This window comes from Salvelinus alpinus, chromosome 16 (genome assembly GCF_045679555.1).
Source record: "Salvelinus alpinus chromosome 16, SLU_Salpinus.1, whole genome shotgun sequence".
NCBI classification, from domain to species: Eukaryota; Metazoa; Chordata; class Actinopteri; order Salmoniformes; family Salmonidae; genus Salvelinus; species Salvelinus alpinus.
The window spans coordinates 6,838,082-6,865,050 of NC_092101.1; the positions used below are offsets into that span (position 1 = coordinate 6,838,082).

The 26,969-nt window shown below is 42.2% G+C and overlaps 1 protein-coding gene across 3 annotated transcripts; it reads right to left on the reverse strand.

Moving 5' to 3' along the window:
* Positions 1-1,832: 1,832 nt before the first annotated feature.
* Positions 1,833-25,055, reverse strand: LOC139540703 (GRAM domain-containing protein 2B-like). Of its 3 annotated transcripts, none has more exons than XM_071344579.1 (12): positions 24,805-25,055; positions 10,582-10,719; positions 10,237-10,297; positions 10,045-10,117; positions 9,670-9,773; positions 9,168-9,266; positions 8,743-8,883; positions 8,474-8,558; positions 7,850-7,930; positions 7,519-7,618; positions 4,521-4,628; positions 1,833-3,993 (listed from the first exon to the last, which is right to left on the reverse strand). In XM_071344579.1, the coding sequence occupies exons 1-12, from the start codon at positions 24,894-24,896 to the stop codon at positions 3,954-3,956; spliced, it is 1,122 nt and encodes a 373-aa protein (XP_071200680.1). In that variant the 5' UTR covers positions 24,897-25,055; the 3' UTR covers positions 1,833-3,953. The 3 variants fall into 3 exon arrangements, with proteins under 3 accessions (XP_071200680.1, XP_071200678.1, XP_071200679.1); XM_071344577.1 differs by lacking the exon at positions 24,805-25,055 and adding an exon at positions 18,400-18,817; XM_071344578.1 differs by lacking the exon at positions 24,805-25,055 and adding an exon at positions 12,650-12,912.
* Positions 25,056-26,969: the final 1,914 nt, after the last annotated feature.

Genomic DNA, 26,969 nt, shown 5'->3' on the forward strand with positions numbered 1-26,969 from the left:
GCCTGGTCTCTTTACTTCATTGCTTACACATATCTTTTGATCTGTTTTCCGGGTAAATGGACAATGAAGCCACCTTCCAGGTCACAGAGTGACATCCATAAGCCTGGGGCATGGTTTCAAGCGATGTAAACTCAGGAAAAAAAAGAAAAGTCCCTTTTTCAAGACCCTGTCTTTCAAAGATAATTCTTAAAAATACAAATAACTTCACAGATCTTCATTGTAAAGGGTTTAAACACTGTTTCCCATGCTTGTTCAATGAACCATAAACAATTAATGAACATGCACCTGTGGAACGGTCGTTAAGACACTAACAGCTTACAGACGGTAGGCAATTAAGGTCACAGTTATGAAAAGTTAGGACACTAAAGAGGCCTTTCTACTGACTCTGAAAAACACCAAAATAAAGATGCTCAGGGTCCCTGCTCATCTGCGTGAACGTGCCTTAGGCATGTTACAAGGAGGCATGAGGACTGCAGATGTGGCCAGGGCAATAAATTGCATTGTCCGTACTGTGAGAAGCCTAAGCCAGCGCTACAAAGAGACAGGGCGGATAGCTGATTGTCCTTGCAGTGGCAGACCACGTGTAACACCTGCACAGGATCGGTACATCTGAACATCACACCTGTGGGACAGGTACAGGATGGCAACAACAACTGCCCGAGTTACACCAGGAACGCACAATCCCTCCATCAGTGCTCAGACTGTACGCAATAAGCTGAGAGAAGCTGTAGGCCTGTTGTAAGAGGGCTTGTAGGCCTGTTGTAAGGCAGGTCCTCACCAGACATCACTGGCAACAACGTTGCCTATGGGCACAAACCCGTCGCTGGACCAGACAGGACTGGCAAAAAGCGCTCTTCACTGACGAGTCACGGTTTTGTCTCACCAGGGGTGATGGTCGGATTCGCGTTTATCTTTGAAGGAATGAGCTTTACACCGAGGCCTGTACTCTGGAGTGTGATCGATTTGGAGGTTTAGGGTCCGTTATGGTCTGGGGCGGTGTGTCACAGTATCATCGGACTGAGCTTGTTGTCATTGCGGGCAATCTCAACGCTGTGTGTTACTGGGAAGACATCCCCCTCCCTCATGTGGTACCCTTCCTGCAGGCTCATCCTGACATGACCCGCCAGCATGACAATGCCACACTGCTCGTTCTGTGCGTGATTTCCTGCAAGTGTTTTGCCATGGCCAGCGAAGAGCCCGGATCTCAATCCCATTGAGCACGTCTGGGACCTGCTGGATCGGAGGGTGAGGGCTAGAGCCATTCCCCCCAGAAATGTCCGGGAACTTGCAGGTGCCTTGGTGGAAGAGTGGGGTAACATATCACAGCAAGAACTGGCAAATCTAGTGCAGTCCATGAGGAGATGCACTGCAGTACTTAATGCAGCTGGTGGCCACACCAGATACTGACAGTTACTTTTATTTTGCCCCGCTCTTTGTTCAGGGACACATTATTCTGTTTCTGTTAGTCACATGTCTGTGGAACTTGTTCAGTTTGTCCCAGTTGTTGAATCTTACGTTCATACAAATATTTACACGTTAAGTTTGCTGAAAATGAACACAGTTGACAGTTGAGAGGACATCTCTTTTTTCACTGAGTTTATATCAAACATTATATAGATGACGAATCAAAAGAATTTGCTGCCACAAGTACCTCTCCACTCACCTCAGTGGTGCTTTAGTAATGTTTTAAAGGCGATATTTTTAGTGGAGCGACTTTATGAACAGAAAGGGAACACAGGCGCCTTCAAATACTTTATGCTACATTTCCAGGACAGAAAAGGTTGCTTCTATGAATATGAAATGCATGCAATTTCTTATTAAAAAAAAAAGTACTCTGTGCAACATTTGATTTATTTGTTTAACAATACCAAAACAAAATCTCACAGAGACAAATACTTTGAATTACACAGAATGCAAATAAATACATATGACCATAGAATTAATGACATCACAATTGATACAACAATTTACACCACTTCAATAGTGCAAAACCACACATACTGCACTCATTGAGATTCTTGCATTGTATCCGTTTGAAGACGTGTGCTGTCTCCTGGTGGGGAAGTACAGTAACTGACAGTACTGCTTTATGGCATGTAGTTGAGCCCAACACCTGACTACAACTACCCAATCATTAGGACATAAGACGTCACTTCAACGCATTTCATGTCTCGTCAATAGAGAAAGTGTTTACATTTAATGTTTTTTTCTTTCTCATGTTTTTCAACCAATCATCCCATGTCACTAGATAAGCTCAAACAAATCAGAGACTGACATATTGCAAAGTTACGAAGTGATGCTCAATGAAAAGTAGAGAACATGATCGCTCCGATGGACAAAGACGATAAATGGCGAAAGAAAAGCAGGGAACCTGAAACTGTGGCAGGTTGCCCCCACCCCTGAGAAAAACAAAAAGGTCTTAGCACCATCAAATACTAAAGAACAAACACCTGCTTCCCCACCATCTGTCAAATGTGATGTCTTTGGATTGACAGGTTCCCAACTTTTAAAGTGCGCTTGCTCGCTCACGAGCCATTCTTTTTGCTTTATTTTTTACAAATAATAATTAAAAAAAATTAAAAACCTACAGGTTTGCCAATACATCTTTTTGCCTGCATGTTTTTTTTTGCATATTGAAATAATTCTCGACCACATTTATTTCGTTGGAAATAGGACCTCCGTAGCAACATCGCTTGATTAAAGTGTGCATAATATATCAGTCAAGTATCTGATGTTCCAGACACATGCAATAATATACAATACATTATGGCGCTTCCTAATCCAAATATCCATTGAACAGTCCTGAAACACCTGAACCAGTAGGAACAAGCGTTTAGTCATTGACAGGCCTGCTGAGAACAGAGGTTTGATTCTTTGCTTTTACACAACATCAGTTCATTCTATACAGTACGGAAGTTATCAGATATTAATCTGAACAAGAATAGTATTGGTATATAAAAAAACTACTTTGATGATCAAAGTAATTTTAAAAAAGTTGAACATTTCTATGGCTACAAAGGCGACAACACTCAACCTGATCGTACTTTTTTTGTTGTGCATTGAAGATGCATACATCCAGTGAGACTGGAGGGAGTGGCCTCCAAAGCATTGATCATTAAAACTGGGTTAAATCATGCGATTGCCAGGCTAAATACTGCTGATCCTTAAAAGAGAGGAGAGACCGTCAGGAGATAAGCTCAAAATGGCTGCTCGGCTGGCTGATCCGTGTAAGAGAAGATAATTCATTGTTATCATTATGGCTGATTACCAGGAGAATCATTCAAGAGTACCCGCAGATGGCTTAGTAGTGAAAGATTAAATACAGATATACTTAACACCGTGATGAAATGCTGACATAGGAGGTAAAGAATAAAATTAATCTCTGTACTCATGCCAAAGAAGTACACCCTGTGCATCTTTGGTTCTGCATAGCACTTGTACCTTACGATAGGTGTTAAAAAAAGAAGCAGCAAAACGTAGGACTAGACTCAATTTGACTAGTCTGCACACACCACATGCTCATGAAGAGAATACAGAATGGAAGCGCACGTTTCAGAGTTCTCTTGGAAATCAGAAAAATCGCTTCGTCAATATGATCTGAGAGCAGATGGAGTTGACTATCGCCTCCCTTCTTCAGTTTATTCTTAGTTTGAGAGTTGGCTTTGGTTCCAAGTCACACAGCAGCTCATGTGTGTGCATATGTGTTGGCTTGGCTCCGCTTGCTGTGAGTTGTGGCTGGCCTGGGTCTAGTTCTCTTAAATATAGCCCTTTGAGTTTACCCGTCTGTGTTTGAACTCATACAGGGAGGTGCTCCAAAAGTCCTATATGCAAGGGGATGACGGGCCAACTCTGGAACACTTTCAAAATTGGTCCTAATTCTTCTAGGACAGAATATCTTCCAACACGAGAGCTCCAGTTGGCGCTATATTGTCACGTCCTCCAAACATGAGTCATCAATCTCTCCTCTGGCCAATCATGGTTGTGTCTTTGTACCTAAAAAAAAGAGAAAGGAGGCCGTTGAGTATACTTCGAGAACGGTTTGAACACACAATACACCCCATGTGATACAAAAACATTTGGCTTCGAGTCAGCTGAGCTGCACCTCTTATGGGAATTTGAAAGTCACAGAGGCAATTTGCATAACCACAAAATGTCAGTTACGATATCATAAAATAATCAGAAGTCTCAGTTACGCCTGTATAGAACAGTCACACACACAGATGAGGCATGTCTTCCAACGTGCAGAAGCCTGGTCCAAGATCTGTATATGGTTTAGCCAACTCCTCTGAATATAGCTGTCCTGCCATGATCAAAGATATTCAGAGAAGGGCTAAAGCGCATCAGGATCTGTTGGCGGGTAATGAAAATGGTTGTTGTGCTTACGTTCATAAATAAAGGATGAGTTTAAATTAAGCAATTGTGGACAAGGCTTGCTTGAGACGTGACATGGTTGCTGGTTGTCCCGCAGCTGTGACCTGTTATGTGAAGGTTGTATTATGGTTGCTGTGGGGTTGTCGTACCTGCTCTGTAGGGAGAATTCAGGGAGGGCGCCCAGAGCGGTCAACTGCTCCTCCAGAGCCACGATACGGAGGCCGATGTACCCCGATGATAGCAGCAGTAGTACCACCCTAAACACAAACAATGTTTAGTCACACCCGCATATGCAGCTTCAATTAAAACGCAGGGTAAATACTGTCCAGCATCAACCAAAGTTAGCGACAGTCTGACGCAGGCGCAGCATGCAACGTGGGTTTTGTTTTGTGTGAAAACATGGCGGAAGGCAGTGACAGCGCTCAGGAGATTTTTCAGTCGTCTAAGAGAACCATATCTGAAGTGTGGTCGTATTTTGGGTTTTACAAGAGTGCTGAGGGAAACTTAAAATCGAAGATAGTCACCCTGTCTGCAGAGCATGCAAAAATAAAATAAAATTCGCTGCGAAAGGGGGTAACACTTCAAATCTCTCGAGTCATCTTCGTGACCACCACCCGCTACTTTATAGCGAATGCAAGGTAAGTTAACTTTTAGCTCAATGCATGATGTGGGGACTTCAGAATGAGGGAAAATGTCATTGTCTAGCCAACTTGCTAATAGCTTGTCAATAATGTAAACAAGCTTTCAGTGCTACCTACTCTTGTAAAAACACTACACGTTGTTCGCATCGTGTCTGCAGACACGTTGTAGTTTAGTCACCCAACCAACATATTTTGTTCATTTAAAAATCAGTCAGACATCGACTTGGTTGTAAGTGTTCCAACAGGAGAAACACTATAGACTCCTATACAAGACTCCTGTATTTATGTCAATTGTTGGGCTCATTGCAATTACTATCACCGTCTTAAAACTCATTTGTATTTATGTAAATTGTGCACGGGGTCATTGCATATACTCAAATGCAACACAGAAGATTGTGTGTGTAAGGGAATAATAATATTTATAATGTAACACATTTGCTATGCCCTTGTTTACAGAGTGGGCGTGCAGCAGGTAAACCCATCGATGCTACTGGTCCCTCATCTACAGTTGTGACAGACACTCGAGCAAGCGTTTAAAAAAGGCAGGCTGCTTATGCACCCACATCCAAAAATGATCAAGACCACTGCAGCCCTTTCATATTACATTGCAAAGGACATGATGCTATTTGAAATTGTTGAGAGGCCTGGCTTTCTGAGGCTATAGTGAGGCACGGCAACCTTCATCAAAGTGAGTGCTGCTAATTGTATTTGTTGTTTGATTTGCTTACTTAAAAAGGTTATGTTCATTTAAACATACACTAGGGAAACTTTTACCACATGGTGCAATCTTTAAATGTTAATGCACACAAAAAATGCATAGTGCTGCTAATTTTGTTTGTTTGTTTTCAATATAAAACTTGGGGAAATGATTTCAGTGTGTGTGTCAGTACTTTTTGAAAATTTCCAACACATTTTAACAATACTGTGATATGAAATGTTCATACTGTTTCATCTCTACCTGTAGAGCATAAGCCTAGAAACGTGTTTTGTGAAATTACCCGTGAAAGTCAAAGCCGGGGGGGGTTCTACTAAGCTATATGGAATTGTTTGAAGATCATACCAAGGATCCTTTTGCTATTTGAGCTCAACATTTTAAGACCCCTTGAAGTATAAAAAAAAATTATATATATATATATATATATACACGAAACAATTTTATCTTACTGCTATTAGCCCCATACAAACGCATTGAATAACAAATCACTAAATGGAACTGTATCCCAAAAACATTCTAAGTAAGTTTGCAGTGTGTCATATATATATTTTAAACTATTTAACCCTTTTTTGGCACTAAACATTCTCCTTATATACACACAAAAGTATGTGGACACCTCTTCAAATTAGTAGATCTGTCTATTTCAGTCACACCCGTTACGGACAGGTGTATAAAAATCAAGCACACAGCCATGCAATCTCCATAGACAAACATTGGCCTTACTGAAGAGCGCAGTAATTTTTAACATGGCACCATCATACAATGCCACCTTACCAACAAGTCTATTTGTCAAATTGCTGTCCTACTAAAGCTGCCCCCTAGTCAACTGTAAGTGCTGTTAAGTGGAAAAGTCTAGGAGAAACAACGGCTCAGCTCACAGAACGGGACCGCCGAGTATTGAAGTGCGTAAAAATCATCTGTCTTCGGTTGCAACTCTCACTACAGAGTTCCAAACTGCCTCTGGAAACAACGTCAGCACAAGAACTGTTCGTCGGGAGCTTCATGAAATGAGTTTCCATGGTCGAGCAGCTGCACACAAGCCTAAGATCACCATGAGCAATGCCAAGGGTTGCTGGAGTGGTGTAAAGCTCACCGCTATTGGACTCTGGAGCAGTGGAAACACATTCTCTGGAGTAATGAATCACGCTTCACCATCAGGCAGTCCCACTGACGAATCTGGGTGAATGCTACCTGCCCGAATGCATAGTGCAAATTGTAAAGTTTGGTGGAGGAATAATGGTCTGGGGGTGTTTTTCATGATTCGGGCTAGGCCCCTTAGTTCCAGTGAAGGGAACTCTTAACGCTACAGACAATTCTGTGCTTACAGCTTGGGGAAGGCCCTTTCCTGTTTCATCATGGCAATGTCCCCGTGCACAAAACGATGTCCGTACAGAAATGGTTTGTTGAGATCGGTGCGGAAGAACTTTACTGGCCTGCACAGAGCCCTGACCTCAACCCCATCAGCTGATTTTGTGAGAACGATTTTTGGGATGTCTCATGGACTGACAAACACCGATCTAACTCGGTCACCTTTCACTGCAGATGCGGAAGGGCAACATAAGCAGATGCGGTGGATTGAGACGCATCCAACGCAACAAAAAAAAGACATCTCTTGCTTAAACTGACAGATTTTGATGTGGTTTTTTTATTATGCAAATTAGATTTCCGTGGGGGCACGGACATCGACCTTAGGGGGGGATTAAACTGAGCAAATACAGAGTACGTGTAGAGATAGGAAGTCAGGGAAGCAGGATTTGGTAAATGAGTGTGGAGAGGTTAGAGGTCACTTACAGTATTAGGTAGATGAAGAGGAGAGTGTTGAGGCTGCTGGCCTCTCTGTGGATGAGGAGGGAGCGGGCTTTCTCCGTCACACTCCACACCCACGAGCCACCTGGCCAAGGAGAGAGAGAACGACACGGGGTTAGCGCATGGATGTAATGGGCAGCTCTATGCGCACTTTCCATTGCCAAATAAAATCAAGCAATCCCACATGACTGACTGTGAAACAACTTGCTTGTCAGTGGCTCGCTGTGAGAAAGCTTTTTGTACGGTCACGTGGTATTTCTGTTTGAGTGAGAAAAGGAGACAACCAGACGCATAGGCCTACGTTGTGTGTGTTTACCTGAGACGTCCTCTAAGGAGCCGTCACTCTGCTGCGTGTGCGTGCTCCTATGGCTCGAGCTGCTCCCTTGAGGCACTAGGTCTGAAGAGTAGGAAAACGCAGACACGTTAGTCACTCTAAAAACATTACCTTGGACTTTGCATGTGGAGGTCAGGTACGTACACAGCAACAGATAGCGGTCACATGTAGCCGACTAAAACTTTATTAGTCTACACATGGGTGTACTTTCAGGGGAGGTTGAACAACGCACCATATTCCTTTAACCTAGACAATACACCATTCATAAGGAGAGAACACTCGCATGTAGCCAACTGTCAGTCTACACATTAGGGACTACAGGAGAGGTTGAACATAGGGTTTAACATTAAGCACACTCAAAGGAAATTCTCCCTTGAAAGGGATTTTTTAGTCTAGGACTAGGCTTACTCTGTGCCCAGGAAACCGGCCCCCAATAAACTACAATTTGATTTGTCACATGTAGTGAATACAACAGGTGTAGACTTTACAGTGAAATGCTTACTTTACGAGCCCGTTCCCAAAAACGCAGAGTTAAAAAGTACTAGTCCAGAGTAGACCCTCCAGACTAAAGGCTGATCTTCTTCCAGACTAGGAAGGCTCACTCACCTATGTGTGGGTTGGGTGGGGGCGAGTCAAGGAATAGCTTGGGGTCTGACCCGTCCAGCTGGTCTAGACTGGACTGACTGGAGTTCTGGGGAGATGGAAAAAGACTGGGTTAAAACCAGCTTCAAAATGGAGGGCAAAACATCTACAGTAGAATATGAGACAGTAACATTACGAGGGGCTGTTGTAGTATCTGCAGTATTTTCACTCAAGGATAAAAACAATTTTTAAATTGAACTTTAGGAAGACAAACACTAGTGATTCTAACTCACCACTAGCTTGCCCTGATCAAAGCTATTGTCCGTAGAAGAGAATAAGGGGCTGCTGTTGGCACTTCCATCCTCCAGTCGAGAACAAACGGACCGCAGGAGCTTGTAGCATGCCTCTCGGTTCCGCAAAGACACAAACAGGTACTAAAAATGCACACAGGAGCGAGAGAGAGACATTTCAGCTCGGATGCCCTTTAGTCAAACTGGAAAGTACAAGGTTGCAAACCTTTGCCTTTAAAATGAGCCCAGTTATTATTGAACAGATTAAAATTGTATATATCAGAGGTCAATGGGTGTTATGTAACTCATCGGTTGCCCTCTATTGAAGATTGATAATACAACCACCAGTGTAGATCGTAGATCTTATCATTTGATTAAGGGATGGACTATGCAGTGTCAATGTGACAGGTGAGCAAGTGACCCCTGACCTTTTCCCCCTCCATGGTGCGGATAGACAGGGCGTTGGGCACCAGCAGGGCGGTGTTCTGCTTCTTCACAATGTGCACGCTGGTCACCGGGATCACCAACTGCAGAAACAGAGGAGCAACAGACCTTCACATCACACTAAGAAAAAGGCTTTTCAAACAATAATCAAGTCGGTAGATGTACCAAGTAAAATGCATATTAAGAAACTGTAGGGTTGGGCGGTATCCAGGTTTCCATACCTTACCCCCACAGGGGTGACCCTAACAGGTATTAATAAAAAAAAAAAAGTCGGTCCGTATTTCTAAAATGTACCGTACACGGGGTATCGCCCAAACCTAATAAACTGTGTGCTCAACTTAACTCATAATTGGGAAAGAAAGCAGAGGTATAGGAATACATTTCTCCATTAGCTACGAATAGGACGGCCAAACCTTTTATTCACAAGTTCAAACCATGTTTTCAACTGAAAAGCCTAGTCGCCAATCAAGGGTCAGGTTTGCTTACCTTGGTGTCCTTGAGCAGCACGGAAGAGTGGAAGCACGCGTGGTGCTCGGTGACGTAGAGCCTGCCGTGGTAGAGCACCTCCTTCTGCAGGGCACAAATGTAGGCTGGGGAGAAAGGGAGGACATGAGAACGTTAGTTACTTAAGGCCTTGCAGCGGCGATGACACAGCAAGCACAGGCGGTCGGTCTGACGGTGATGGCCAAAAAGGCTGCCAGATATGGTTTTGTGGCATGCCGCAGCGTCGCCGAACCATGCTATCGTTTTAACGATTAGCTTAAAAATGTCACGTCAGGTATTTGTGATTTGACTGAGAAGCATGAATAACTGTCTCCATGACATGAGTATTTCACCAATAATATTCCAAACGTCACTTACCATGTAGCAAGTCTTCACTCTCCGGAATGTCAGGAAACAGCTTGTGGAATGTTTTGTTGTGCTTTATAAAACTCTGTTGAACAGAAGAAAAAAAGCATGACTAAAACGTGACGGTGGTTTGAGAAAGCAGTGCTTCATTATTTACGTAATATTCATAAACAAGGTTAAAAAAGTCAGAACGAGTGAACGTACACTTTGTGAACCACCGCCTTCAGTCTTCTCAAAACTTCTATCCACGTCGAACGTCTGAGACCTTTGGAAGACAAAGCAGCAGCGTGACGTTACGTGAAGTCTGTGGGTTTAGCGAATTCTTGACAGATATCAACAGTCAAACACAGAAGCCTTAGGCGTGACACATTCACAAAGAGAAAACAAGTGTGTTTAAGCATCCATGGTAAATCTTGAAATCCACATGGCTGCGTTTTTCCACAGGCAGCCCATTTCTGATATCCTTTTTCCAATAATTGGGCAAAATATCTGAATTGGGCTGCTTGTGTAAATGCAGCCTATGGTTGCACAGTGCGTCTGTGTGGTTACCTGACGGGGGCTTGTCTGGTGAGGTTTCTGTTCTGCTGCTGGAGCTCCAGTTGGGCCTCCTCCAGACTGAGGGCTTTCCTGGTCTTCACCTTCTTGCTCTCCTTCTTCACCGATAGTCCCCCACTCTCTACCGGGTAGCTGGAAAAGAGGAAGAGAGGACGAGAAGGGTTCATTGACTGGGCAAAACAGATCAACCAAAACACCCATCAATCTTAAGCCACTGAAGTTTGAGGAGACAGAGACAATATGAACAAAAAATATTTGGATTTATAGACTCGGCCAATGTCGAACCACGTATCGAATATGAATATTACGTAAATAATGAAGCACTGCTTTCCAAACACGCTGTGTAGCCTAATGCTTTCAAAGGGCTGCCTTAAGTACACACCATTCAGATGGATATGAATATCACCACTGGCTCAAAGTCAAACCACCATCACATTTCAGCCCCTGCGATACAAGCAAAATTGCAAAAGGAGGAGTGAAAACCCATTATTTTGTCTGGCTGACACTTGTCACCGTGTATAATTATTGTGTTATTGACTGTATGTTTGTTTATTCCATGTGTAACTCTGTGTTGTTGTTTGTGTCGCACTGCTTTGCTTTATCTTGGCCAGGTCGCAGTTCTAAATGAGAACTTGTTCTTAACTGGCTTACCTGGTTAAATAAAAGGGGAAATAAAAATATAAAAATAATGGATAGAGGTCTGGTCTAATAAGTGGAATAGAGTAGTATGTAAATGGTAGTTTGTGTGGACTCGCTGTAAACGGAGTGCATTTCCTCAACTCTTGACTAGGTTAACTGCAATGAAAAATGGACAGTTGGAGGCCAAAGGCTTATCTTTATGATTCATGGAAAAGGTGACCATTTGAGTAATCTGCCTTACAGTAACTGTAAAAAAACTGCGTCAACACATCCTGTGACAAGGCTGTAAACAGATAGTAAACCACATGCTTTGACGATTAACTTCCGTTTACACTAACATTCAAAAGTTTGGGGTCACTTAGAAATGTCCTTGTTTTTTAAAGAAAAATCACATTTTCTGTCCATTAAAATAACATCAAATTGATAAGAAATACAGTGTAGACATTGTTAATGTTGTAAATGACTATTGTAGCTGGAAACGGCTGATTTGTAATGGAATATCTACATAGGCGTACAGAGGCCCATTATCAGCAACCATCACTCCTGTGTTCCAATGGCACGTTGTGTTAGCTTATCCAAGTTTATCATTTTAAAAGACTAATTGATCATTAGAAACCCCTTTTGCAATTATGTTAGCACAGCTGAAAACTGTTGTCCTGATTAAAGAAGCAATACAACTGGCCTTCTTTAGACTAGTTGAGTATCTGGAGCATCAGCATTTGTGGGTTCCATTACAGGCTCAGAATGGCCAGAAACAAATCACTTTCTTCTGAAACTCATCAGTCTATTCTTGTTCTGAGAAATGAAGGCTATTCCATGCGAGAAATTGCCAAGAAACTGACGTGTGTTCTACCCCCTTCACAGAACAACGTAAACTGGCTCTAACCAGAATTGAAAGTGTGGGAGTCCCCGTTGCACAACTGAGCAAGACGACAAGTACATTAGTGTGTCTAGTTTGAGAAACAGACGCCTCAAGTCCACAACTGGCAGCTTAATTAAATAGTACCCGCAAAACACGGGGCTCAACGTCAACAGTGAAGAGGCGACTCCGGGATGCTGGCCTTCTAGGCGCGCACACACACACACGCGCGTGATGAGCCTGCTATGGTGTAGATGAAAGCATGACACATTCAAGCCCATCTCAAAACATACTAGCCCAAGTCAAATCCAATAATGGCAATTTCTAGGCTACAAAGTGTAAGACATCACTAGACCTAAGAAAACTTGATATCCTGAGTAGATATTCCTTTCACAGGACAAAAACATGCAACATAAAAGTGCAGAATGAATCTAAACTAAATACACTACGCAACAGGACAGTCTCAAACCTAGGAATTTAGCCTATTTGCACAGCTGTTCAAAGAACTTGCCTGAAAAGCAAATCGACAACCAACTTTCCACAAACTGCCGTCTAAAGTCTTACCCGTTCAGATGCAGTCTCCTTGATGACCGAAAACTCATACCTGTTCATAGCAAGACCTCCTTATCTGAATAAAAACACTGTAGCAGCACTGACTTCAATCCATAATTTGCAGCCAGTCAAAACAAAACCCAACCCGAAAACAGTTGAACAAAGGCCTTCAAGTCTTAACCTGCTACTGTATAATGATGGGTGCTGAGTGACTTCTGAACTAGTTCAGCTTAGTATGGCCACAACCTTCCAGTGAAAGCTGATTTTTCTATTACCTAAAAGGAAGTGGCTTCGTGTTGAAATAGTGTGACACGTCGTAGTGGGTGACGTAAGGGCACACGCCTTCTGCACTAAGAGTCAGTGGAGCAATAAGCCTTACCCGTATTTAAAAACATGTCCACAAGCTCAGAGTAGCTAGGCTAGACTGAAATGAAAGATATGGATCCTTTTCATATGATCTTAGCTTGAAGATATAATTACATTAAAGTGCAGAGAAAGTCTGAGAAGCACAGGTCTGTGGTGATGCCAGAGAGCTGCTCAAACCCAGCCCATCGAGCGTTCTCTGACAGGGAGTAGAGGTTCAAACTTCCTATTCCCCCAAGGCTATGGATCCACAACAGTACGGAACACATGGTATGCCACTTGATGTGCAGCACAAGAATATACAAAATCAACACGTCATTGTTTGCTAAAGCTAGACTTGGGCTCAATCCCAATACCCACCCCAAACAAAGTGAAATGCAGACTTCCTATCAAGTGGTTATCAAAAGTCCCATAAAGCTCTGCAACCCAAGGCTCTAAAGTTGCTTCAGGAAGATGGCTGACAAATGTAAGTAATTATAGCTTCAGAACAAATCATGCATAAAAAATATTTTTCATTTTGTTTTAAGTACAGTTCAGGGGAATATGTTATGGTAAAGAAAACCGATGCATACGTGTCACATTTTCAAAAATCGCCATTTAACAAGCTAGCCGACTAGCTAACATTAGCCAACTAGCTTGCTATATGGGCATATGACATTTGTATGAATTGTAATTAGTCTTTGTTTTAGGGACTGCTGAGCAACCCAGCAAGTCATCTTGTGAAACCCAGTGGATGTAAATAATCTACCTAGCTAAAGGATTTAATGCAAATTGAATGTCCAATTATGTAAGCTTTCCTTGCTGTTCATTAAAAAATATTTTAAACTCAATAACTAGTCATTATTCCTTATTTGTAGTAATTGGCAAATATCTTCAATGCAGGTAACGTAGCAGTAGCTAACCATTTTCATGCTTATTGTGCAGAGGTTAAAAATACCTGTATGCTATGGCTGTGTAGCCATGTAGCCGATCTGTGTATGGACCCGAAAACATTTGGCATAAATATTAGCCTACTTCAGAACAGGGGTTTTAAATTGTTCTAACTACAATGCTTCCACTGGTTATGACCGAGTGAAGGAAGTGTGACTGTTACATGTCAAACAGCTATGGAATGAAAGTCCTGCTTCAGTACTACTCCACACTAAACCACAGCGAGAAGATGGGTACATTGGTACAGGCACATTGTTGTTTCGCTGTTCTCATTTGTTGCGCATATAGTAAGTACGTATTTGTTCCATGAGAAATAAGGAAAGCTATTATTGCCACCACTACAGGCATTGTGAAAAACAAGGCTCGTCGTCATTCAATTGTGGTATTATTTTGTCCCATTAAGCCTAATTTTGCTCTCACTACTTGTTCCGTTTAAGTGCCACTCCCCCACCGAGGGACACTCGAAAAGGGGGGGGGGGGGGGGTTGGAATTGCACCAGAAGAACAGGCTCATGGTGAACAACTATAGTCAAGGCTTTCCCTAGTTATGAGACAAGGGCTACTGCTGCGTCGCTCTTTAAAAAAGACACAGGGATCCATTGCCCCTGGCAACAAAGCACATTTTATTTGTCACACACGCCGAAAACAACAGTGAAATGCTTACAAGCCCTTAACCAACAATGCAGTTAAGAAAAATACAAGTAAAAAAATTGATAGGTAAAAAAGAAAAGAAATAAAAGTAACAAATAATTAAAGAGCAGCAGTAAAATAACAATAGCAAGGCTACATACAGGGGGGTACCGGTACAGAGTCAATGTGCAGGGGCACCGGTTAGTCAAGGTAATATGTACATGTAGGTAGGGGTAAAGTGACTATGCATAGATAATAAACAGAATAGCAGCAGCCATTTGATTAGATGGTTCTATTTTTCGCTGATATGGGAATGAATACACAAGCAACATTTAAAACTGGGATATGTTTTACGTTACACCGGCAAGTATAACTATTTGCCAGAGAAATGTTTTCAATATTTTATTATATCACATGTGGGAAGCTAAAAAGGCTAGCTAGCGTGCTATGTTTTTAGCTAGGCTAAAATCAGCTAGCCAGGCTGCCAGCTAGCCACTACTAGCAAGGTAAGGTGACTCTTGTTTTCACAAAATTAAAGACACAAAAGACTTCGCCATCGACCCCTTGAGAATGGGAGTGAGACCGGCGATGATATCATGTTACCAAAAGGTGTCTGGTACTCCAAAAATCCCACTCCACCCACGTGCACGCAGCTCAACAGATTAGAGCTTGTAGTAACCTTCACATGATATACATGAGCTGTCACTAACTGTCAACATGCCACTCACTGCTGTACAAAGTTCCAATTACACCATAGCCCTTTCAAAAACCATAAGGCCTAGGATATGTCAGATAGGCCAAGTCTCTCCAGAAATAAGGCGTCGTTTAAAACATCAGTCAAGGACGATTGAGAAAAAAAGCGGTGTAAGTTACTTCACTGGCTGCCATCATCTCCCTTCGTTTGGCAAAACCTTCAAATAATAAAACACTTTACAGCTTCAGGAGGCCAGGTTAAAAACGGTTTATTGTTTCTCTTTAGGCTACCGAGTGTCTGGGTATCGAGCATGTTACATACAGGCATTAAACGCGAGAACATACATTCCAACCTTTGAGTGAGTCGGGAATGAGAAGGTAACCTAGTTGACTGAGGGCTAACTTGTAAGCCATACACTTTGGGGGAGTGGGAAATCCAGCTAGTAAACAAGGGCCCCCCTGGTACAGGTTCTGTACCAGTAAACAGGCCTATTAGTGTGGAGGGTTAGGTGATACATGTCCCAGTCATACTCACGTGACTAAGCCTGGGTGGGGGAGGGGCTGATATAGGAGTATAAAACAATGAAAGCAGGGTAATGGGAGCTCTTTTGAAAGCCCTGTGAAATTCCATTCCTTCCTTTACATGTTAGTCTGCAGACCATTAGGCCTGGAAATACTTTGAGGAAAACTAACCTACAGTGCGTATTTATAGACAGATCTATAGCCTGACCAAGTGTGTTAATGTAAAACAGTTGTCTGCATCTGACCAGATCTTACTCTAGATTGAATTTACATTCCTTTCATAATACGCCCGGCATTGGGTTCCACCTCATGGAGGCATGTTTTTGACAGTCAGATCATGCCATTGTGCTTGTCATTAATGAAGAGAATGAGAATCTGATAGAACAGGCCCTATCTGTGCGTTACAGAAGAGAAGCTCGCAATGCCTTGCCACGTAGCTCACGAATATGCACACATTTTATAGTGTGAGCTTTTTTAGCATCGCTTGGCAACCAGTCTTATAGTACTGCAGGCTATCAGTTTCAGTTTGCTCCCTGTCTACCAGGTAGAGACTTTGCATGAACTCCCAGGTGGCGCAGCGGTCTAACACTGAACCCAAACCGTCTGCGCGCGTGCGCTATCGTGCATAAAATTATTTTGTCCCCCCACACCAAACGCGATCACGACACACAGGTTAAAATATCAAAAACACACTGAACAAATTATATTAATTTGGGGACCGGTCGAAAAGCATTAAACATTTATGGCAATTTAGCTAGCTTGCTGTTGCTAGCTAATTTGTCCTGGGATATAAACAGTGAGTTGTTATTTTACCTGAAATGCACAAGGTCCTCTACTCCGCCAATTAATCCACACATAAAACGGTCAACCGAATCGTTTCTAGTCATCTCTCCTCCTTCCAGGCTTTTTCCTTCTCTTGACTTTATATTGCGATTAGTAACTTTCATAATTTAAGTGCATTACCGCCACTGACCTTGTTCGTCTTCAGTCACCCACGTGGGTATAACCAATGAGGAGATGGCACATGGGTACCTGCTTCTATAAACCAATGAGGAGATGGGAGACAGGACTTGCAGCGCAATCTGCGTCACAAATAGAACTGACTTCTATTTTAGCCCTTAGCAATGCAGACACTCGTTGGTGCCCGCGAGCAGTGTGGGTGCAATAATTTAATAATATAGATCTCTAAATGTATTTCCGACGCGAGCGGTGTAGTCAGCCTGTGAGTTACTGCATCTCAGTGATTGAGGCGTCACTACAGACACCCTGGTTCAATTCCAGGCTGCATCACAACTGGGAGTCCCATAGGGCAGCGCACAATTGCCCCAGCGTCGTCCAGGTTTGGCCGGTGTAGGCCGTCATTGTAAATATGAATTTGTTCTTAACCGACTTGCCTAGTTAAATGAAAAATTAAATCCATCAGGAGAGAATTCTGGACCATCTCACTGAGTCTACTGTACATGTTTCATGGGGCCAGTGAGGCCCAAATCACATTTTTCCAATGCAACTGCACATGAAACGCATGGGAATAACTCAAATTCAAGCAACCTGCTTGCAACCAATTTGTCACATGCTAGAAGTTGTTTAAGGGCAATTGTAGTCTACTGAAGTAATTCACATCGTCATAACATTGTTCAAGGCCAATTGCCATTGAGGTCTGTGCCAGTAGATTACAACCAGCATTGTCACCTTATTGCTAACACCGTCAGCCGATATCAATCAGCTGGAATGTATTGTATAGACATGTGAATATCTGACAATCATGTCAACTAAGCAATAGGCCTAAAACTTTCTATACTATGGGAATGTTTCTCTCCATTGAAAGGGCTCAAGTTAACACTTGTCCCATCTTTTGTACAAACTCTTAGTACTGAAACAAGGGCCGGACCCTTTGTGGCAGTGTCCCCACCTAGACAAACAAGGAAGTCAGTGCCCCAATTATTATTATTTTTTTTAAATCTCCTATATCTGCTGGCAAAGCAGAGGCCTTGAACTTTGGCCCACTTCCTACGTGCTGGGAAAAGTATCCGTTTCTTTTCACCCAACTCAGCTAGCCCAGCACTAGAGACAGATTGAAAAGAAAACAAGCCTGGAACAAGACCAGCACATCCGTAACATAAGCCTATACAATCTCTTAGGTTGTAAAACAACAGAGTATGATGTCGCTGAACGGTGATAGTCTAGTAAATTGTCATGTTCATCTGTTCTGACCACAATGTACTGTCTATGAGCACTAGTCCACTGAACAAACAGTGATACCCTCAACTGGTGGTGAACCTGATAATCGCAGGCTAACAGATTGTCCGTTTGATAAGCCTCGCAGACAAACATGGTCATGACTCATGAGACATTGAGGACGTGATCTATAGACGGTCCCACTGACTCCCTCTGGTAATGGGGTTAGACAGAGACCTTGATGACTAATCCCGATGGGAGTCAATAGCAGGCTAAAATCAGCAGTCGATACACTGAGGACATCTGTTGACGTCATACTCACAAATTATTCAGTATTGACATTCACTTAGGCTTAAATCCTAATCACTACAAAATAGGCTACAAAATAGGCACTGAATAGGCTGTGGCCAGGTGAAGATAAAAAGCAGTGGAAAGCCACGCTTTCCCTACCTCGCCTCATCCCCTGCCCGAGGAGGGTCCGCAGGATCCTGGTTGTCCAACTGGCTCTTTCCCCTCTCCATGACCAGCCACGCTTGTCCTAACCCGCTTCTTCAGTTGCTACAGAGAGTGCCGGTCTGAACAAGCAGCGTTTGTGAAAAATAAAGTGTGAGCTTTTTGCCCTCTGCTCTGGACCCGGGAGCAATGGCAGGCAGTCAAAAGGGTGTAAAGGTCTTTCTAGCTTTTATTGATGCATTTCAAAACGTGGAAGGGTTAGAAGAGCAGCAGCACACAGAGTGGGTTTGAAAATCAAAATAAACTAGATGGCTGGTGTTAACTCGAAATGACACAACGACAAGCTTCCAGTTTAACAAAGTTTACTCTACTATATGAACACACTACAAGGTAGCCATTACACTCCAGGCTAGGTCCAACAACAACAAGACTTCCTGCGCATGCGCACTCTTGACTGAGTGATAGCCCCGTAATAACAGAAATATAGGGATACTTAAAACATGAACTTAACAGCTGGGTTCCAAGCGGCACTGTCCCTCACGCTGCATCATCCTCCGATATTTGGTCAACTGGCATTAGCTTGGAAACAGCTGACAGTGGGCAGGGAACAGTGGGAGAATAACACCAGCCTCTATTCTCACCACAGGAATAACACCAGCCTCTTCTCAACACAGCATGAAATGGCTTCAAATGACACTGACAGCTGAATGGCAGTCAACTTCAGAATGCCTGAAGGGAAATGGCAACAAAGCAACTAGTACAATGAGCATGTTAATGGTTGGCTTGTCCTCTCTTTGTGGAGGTCGTACACAAAACCAAAACACACATGGACAATTGCACCTGTTAAAAATTACATCTTTCAAGGTCAGGAGGTCAAATTAACCCCATAGGTTCATCCAATTTCAGTGCAAGATCAATAGGTTAAACGCACTGTGTTTTATGAGACACAATTAGGGTCCTAATGTAAGTGAGGGGGGAAAAACAACATTGTCATTGCCCATATGGCAATGAGGATAGAAGGAAAGGTAGTTCATTCGGACTATTGAGAGATGAGTGGGGCTGTGGGCCGTGGCTATGACTCAATCTCATCCTCCCACGCCGATGCTTAACAGTCAGTCTGATCCACGGTTCAGCATGTTCAACACCTCCTGACCAGTCAGATTCCACAGCATAAACCCTTATGCCAATGGCCAGCAGTCTTAAATTAACTCCTTATATAAATCCACATAACACAGGAGGTTACCAAACAGACTGTGAAAGTGTCAAATGCAAAAGGTCACTTTTTTATAGCATGTGTGTGGTTTACATTTCTTCAGGGTAATTACATAGGCTAAATAACATTGGCATGATCAAGAGAGTCGTCAAGACTTGGTGGTACTGTGCAACAAAGACACAGATTTGCCTATCGGCTGATGAGGTCTTTCGCATCATCAGGCCCTTTTTGCTGACCATGTCAATTCAATGACATTTGAAATTGAAATCCCTTCACTTGCATGGCAAAAGGTGGATTGTTTGCTTTGGCAACTAGATAACGACTAAAATATAGTTTAAGACATCCAGTCAACTTTCTACTGTAAAGCCGCTAAGTAGGCAAGAGGTCGCTACCAGCCACTTCTCTGAAGAAAAAGCACAGCCCATTATGTCACGTCTGCACGCACTAGTCGACCTGTGCACACATTACATGACCTTGGACCAACAGTAACTCCCTATCCACTTGATTTCTCCCTTTATCCACCTCATGTTTAAAGATCACCGGATAACATTTATGGCGACTGCTATGGTCACACGGGGGTGCGAGGGCTTATCGTGAAAAGCTTTTGCCGTTGCCATTCCTGAAAGAATCCCGACACCTAAAAATACACTTCCTAGTATCAAACGAAACACCCAGCCTTCTGATAAGAGGCTGTTGTTGAGATGAGCATAACAGTTTGTACAGACGATGTGCGGCTGGGCACAGAGTTATGGAACTGGTAGTACACTGTACCCGCATTGAGCGGGTGTACAATATCTCAAGTCTGCAAAAGCAACTGCATTGCATAAGCGAAAGGGCATTAATATGAGTGGACTAGATACCCCCCTTCTATGGTAAACAGAGAGCAGTGGTGGGGAAGGGGGTGACCCACTGATCAGTTCTTGTGTTCCCAACATGGCATTTCAGAGCCCCGGGCTGAGAAATGGATCTTACAACTCAAGGCAGTAAAAAACAGCTTGTGCTCCTGGACATGAGATTCTAGAGTCGTGTGTCTGTCATGCACATTTCTGTTAATGCATATTATTCCAGGCACATGGCTCTGCACAGAATGTGTGCATCTGCCCTATAACTTCAACCTCAAAATGTTCTAACTTTTACATTTGTTATATTCACATGCAAAGACTGGCTTAATTGTTATGGGCCATGACAAATACATCAGTTCAATGAGGAGTATATTGTCCGGTTATGAACAGCACGAATGCACCATCTAGTGGACAACAGAAAAAGTTGTACAGCCCAGTCAGTCATGTGAACTGCAGATTTTCTATCGTCCAATCATATTGAGTTTAGTCATATGCAAAGATCAGATGACGACAGCTGGGCTTTTCTGAGTTTCCTAAAAGAAAGACTTTTCAGTGCTCAGATTAAAAACAAGTACAGACTCCAAAGCGTTCCCACATAGTCGAACCATACGTAAATAGTTTGTACAGGAATTTTTCTGCCATATGAAATCCTTAAGTGAGCCACCTAAGCGTTTTTTTGGGGCCGCATACACACTAATATATATATATATATATCTTTTTTTAATTAACTTTAGGGGTGGAAAAGGTGTCAATTTAACCATTAAAACCAGATATAAAAGTATGTTGAAAAGACAAATATTCTTTCAGAACTAACAATCACCAAAATAAATGCTAGTGTCAGGGAAAACTGAACATTAAAAAAATAATGTTTTAGCAGTATTTATTTTATTGTTTGAGCAAATGAACAGCATTAGCCATGGCACAATTCAGAGAATTGCAGGAGATTTGCTTTAAAAACACCAACAATCTCTCTCAGCTCCATAGAAAATGTGTAGAATTGCAGGAAAGTGGCTTAAATGTTAAATGTGTCTCTACACCGCCAAGAGGGGGGCCTCAAATTCAGCCAGGCTGACAGGGTACACCACCTAAGTCACTTTTTGATTCAGAAAAAAACCTATTGTATAAAAAAACTCCCAAGGCTAACAGTAGAATCGAAAAAACGAATCCAATATAGCAACACAAGAGAACATCCCAGTAACAATTCAAGTGAATATGCCAAATCAACTATAAATCCCAGCAATTGGCTAGAACAAAACAAAGTCAGACGCTCCAAGTGATTTGGCCTGTGAGGGAATCGCTTTGCTCTGCAGCAGAGTGGTCAAGCAAGACAAGTCACCAGAGACTGGGGCCAAACAACAACACGCGGCTTGTGGCGTGCCGCCAGGCCCAGGGCTTGCAGAACAGTGTGCGTTTGTGAGAGTCATGTGGCCCATGCATGCAGGGCTCTCGCCACTGCCTCCATGTTCAGCTGACCCGAGACAGAAGGCCTTTCTTCCACCGTAGCCTCATGATAGTTCAACAGTAGGAAATTCAACAGCAGGAAATTCCCACCACCAGGCAGGAAATTCCCACCTGGCTCTCACATGTTTAATTAATTCACCAAGTACAATATGTGTATATCAAAACAATAGTTAGCTCTAGCCTTAAATCTAGATATGATTTCTCACAGCGAAAAGAGTGCAAGCTGATTTGAGTTTATGGTTTCATGTAAATAGACAGACACTGGCTTACCCAGGATGTTATCTTAACGTTCAGATGGCACTGTACAGATTAGTCACGTGAACAACAGTGTTTAAAGACTTGTGTATAGTTTGGAGAGACAGCTAGAACTATGAGGAATTCACCAGTCCTCTGTGAAGTGAAAAGGTTCCCGGGTGAAAAAGAAAATAAAAATCTTTTTGAACGAAGTCTGGGAGAGTGCTCATTAGCACTATGCTGGGAGGCGACACACATGCCCCTTTAACCATAACCCTGACTTAACCATAACCCCAGGTTTAACTATAAACCCCACGCAAGCCTGCAGATGTGGTTTTCTCCCTTTTATTTAAAAGTTAGGCCTACTCCCCTTAGCCTGCAAAACAGCTGGTAATTTAGGCCTTTCTTGGCCACTGGTTGTGCACTCCTTCCAAATGGACGCAGGCACTGCAGCCCCTCCCTGTCTATTCCTAGCTTCAATGTAGTACTACTAGACTTACAAAACTAGGTTTCCTTAAACAAGCTTCTCTCGTAGACAAGTCAGGACATGTTATCACTGTACATTAACAACCTGAGAGACGACCCCCATACCATAGCTCGCTAAGAGCGGAGGAGATAACGGCCCAGGGCTCATGGGAGGGGGGGGTAGCACGGTTCCTATTGGATGGGGCTTAACCAGCGATATGTTATGGCCTTTATATAATGATAGAGAGCACCTGTGGGTGACCCAAAGAGACTAAAAATAGAGTTCTCAAAGAAAACGTGTCCCCGGTATGTCTCCCATACATGTCCCCGACATGTCTCCTCTGCTGTAACACCGGTCCTGCTGTCTGTGGTTATTCTCAGAGCAGGATCATCCCTGCCATTAGGAGGATAAATAAATAGTAGTCTCCTTCTGACCCACATAGAGGAGCAGGAGGACGATGAGGTAACGCGTTTTCATCTGCGAGAGGCAATGATGAGATTAAGAACTGTCCAGAAGAACCCAAGCATGGGAACATGAAATAACTGAGTTTCCATACAGCTCACCACACCGCTTTCAGCTAACATGGTGGTGTAAAGCCAATATTATGGACCTGTTTTGAATGTAAAGAAAACACCTTTCCTTGACTGTAGGCCTGTGTATACAAAAACATTGCCAGGATGTTTACCTAGCTGTTTTCCTTTACTCATAATTGACACATACATTTGTATTTATTTTTAAAATAACAAGAGCAGTTCATATTTCACCTCTCTCCTTGAAATTAATTCCTGATCTGTTGTACTCTGTATCATGACGTCAAAGCATCCTCTAGCTGTAGTACAGGAATATACTTGAGTCTAAATTGCGACCTAATTAAAAAGTGTAACTCCCAAAACTAGCTAGCTAATTTTATAGGAAATTCTATGCAATAAAATACATTGTTTAAATTGCCTAAGGTCCAGCTGTTTGCACAATAATGTTCCTATTTGAGACACTTCTACTAGCTGGCAAGCATTTGAGACAGTAGATAAATATGATTACCTTTTAAAATGTGGTCAATAACTTACAGCTTTTACTAGATACAGGATGTCACCTAGGAGGCAGCTAGCTAACTATACTGAACAAAAATATAAAACGCAACATGTAAAGTATTGGTCCCATGTTTCATTATCTGAAATAAAAGATACCAGAAATGTTCCATCCGCACAAAAAACGTATGTCTCAAATTTGTTTACATCTATTAGTGAGCATTTCTCCTTTGGCAAGATTATCCAAACCCCTGTGTAGCATATCAAGAAGCTGATTAAACAGCATGATCATTACACAGGTGCACCTTGTACTGTGGACAATAAAAGGCCACTAAAATGTGCAGTTTTGTCACAACACAATGCCACAGATCAAGTTGATGGAGTGTGCAATTGGCATGCTGACTACAGGAATGTCCAACAGAGCTGTTGCCAGAGAATTCAATGTTAATTTCTCTACCATAAGCCACCTCCAACATATTTTAGAGAATTTGGCAGTACATTCAACCGGCCTCACAACCACAGACCACGTGTAACGACGCCAGCCCAGGACCTCCACATCCAGCGTCTTCACCTGCGGGATAGTCTGAGGGCAAAGGGGGTGCTGAGGAGTATTTCTGTCTGTAATAAAGCACTTTTCTAGATTAAAACGAATTCTGATTGGCTGGACATGGCTCCCAAATGAATGGGCCTATGCCCTCCCAGGCCAATGGCTACACCCCTGCCCACTCATATGAAATCCATAGTCTAATGAATTTATTTCTGATTTCCATCTACGAACTGTAGCTCAGTAAAATCTTAGAAATTGTTGCGTTTATATTTTTGTTAAGTATAGCTCCCTAGTCATGCTAGGCTTAACGTTAGCTAGTTAAATTTCAGCATGTTAACGTAGTCCCGCAAGAGTGCACAGGGCGACCCATTACAGTAGCCAACACTCAGAAGAACCTAAACGTTTCTTGCAACAAAAGTAATAACTATAAAAGTTAATTCAGGGCAAATGCAACAATATAACGTAACTAATTGTATGCGCCATTAAATTCCAAACGTTGTTTCTTATAAGAAGCGAAAAGCCAGCTAGCCAAGTTAGCATCTCTATTAACACATCCACCCACTGCTAGAGGGCTCGCGGCGTGATAGTGGTTTAGGTAGAACAGTTATATTTACCTTTCTTTCATGAAGTGCTTGATTCTAAAGATTGCCTTTTCATCTATTTTTCTTAGGAAGGTTTTCAACCTCTCTCTCTTGTTTTCGAGCATTCTTCTTCCAACCGGTGTTCGGGTATAAGACTCGAAACGCCGCTCCACCAGAAACCTTCCACGCTGTCTTTGGATTTGTTTAGCTTCTCCTTTTTTTCTTCTCCAACTCCATCTAGCTATGCTGATAGGGGAAATGAGCTCAAATCGGACGAAGCCTATCGACCAATGGGAGAAGGAGGCAACTTCTTAAAAAAACAGTCATGTCAGACCAATTCTCCAATCAAATCGCGGTACATGACTCGTCGTCTCCGCCCATTGCCTTTTATGGGACACCAAACCTGCGTCCTTCTGTTAATGCGTTATCAAATCGAGAGGGTGTGGTCCATAGAGAGTTCGCCAGAGTCTTTGATGCTATTCCATCTGGAACTCTCATGTTGTTCAGAGATGTTACCAGACCTCACCTTGACCCACCCTCGCTTAATCCAGTTGACTCTCCAATAAGACAAATGTGTTTCTCCTTGCTCCCTCAGAACAACATATCTGTAAGTGCTTTATTTCAAAGGGATATTGTATCAATTTCTTATGTCACAACTTCCTGGAATACATTTGTCAATAATATCTGTTGTAAAAAAAAGTATGGTTATTACCACACAAATACCTGCTTGTTAACAAGGTCAAAGAGGTCTCAGAATGAACAGTTTTGCATTTATTTTGACATTGTCTAAATTATGGCAAAGATATTTATAGTTTTATAATTGTTAATATTCTTGATGACTTTTGTTTTTTTATGGGAGAATGTGCTGCTCGGTTTCCTTAATTATAATAAGGATAAAGAAAAACAATCTTACCTCATGAATCTAATTGTGCAATGGCAAAATGTCATATTCATAAGTGTAAATTCACAAATAAATAAAAAAATCACTCTTCCATGTTTCTATAAGGAATTTGAGCAGTACATTAAGACCATTCTACATTATTCGAATAAAACAGCTGATAAAACAATCAATGTGTGTGTATCTTTTAAGATCTTGTATAATCTGTCATTTGTTGTACCCCTTAGCATATGTTATCATTGTCTGTTTGTATACTTCTTCTATGTATACTGGTGTTAAAAATAAATAAACACATGCTGGCCCTGTATCCAGAGATTGTACCGGCGAGGTCGCTTCAATTAATGATTTTAAAAGACAGATGTAGCCTACATATGACAACATACAGTATATAGCCTAGAAAACCACACTTTCGCTTATCAGCAATATTGTGCTGCACGTGTTACATGACATTTCATACAATTAAGTAAATATATTTGTTAAAAAAATAATAATAATTGGAAAAAAATCTCCTGTCAAGAGGACTGTATTACAGGTAGTAAGTAGACTATTTTATGACTAATTATGACTTATTACTGCTACTAAGGGCTATGAACCTGGGTTAACCAGCGCTGCTGCAGGTCGTTTTTGAATGTGCAAATTCCCAAAATATTCAAATACATTGAAGAACATACCTGCCCTACAGTATATTATGCACATCCTATGTAGACTGGCTTCTGCTTATACAATTTACTTCCCAATTCACACCTTTAATTTTTTTAAACTCCCCCAGACCCCCTGCCAGGTTATGTCCCCCCACTTCTAAAACCAAAGTGGCGCCTCCACTATCTAGTATGTTTAATCTGTATGTGAGAAGTTCAATAGCTTTAAAAGCATTCACTTATGGTAATGTATTTCAACATAACAACCTCTAAAACAGTGGCTCCAAAAGCAATTACATGATGCCCTAAAAAAGTGTGGCTAAAAGCAAATAGAGTCAGCTGCATCGAGTCTTAATAGCTCATGAATTCAAATAATTAACTACAATGGTTATGAATGGATCAAAAAGACTAGTGAGTCACAAGACTGCAGAGGCAGTCAAAATGTCAGTGGGTGACTTTAGTCTTTTACAGCCACACTGGGCTGTGGCCAGTGACCACTGTCTGTTGCTCTCCCTTCCCCCACTTCTTGTGAGACAGCAACTGCAGCACCAAATGGTCATGATACACTTTTTCTTCTGACCCATAGCAATTCACAGTACTTGATATTTCACCCTAATCTCTCAACTTTGCAATCCCTTGAGAGTTTTCCTATAGCCTAATAC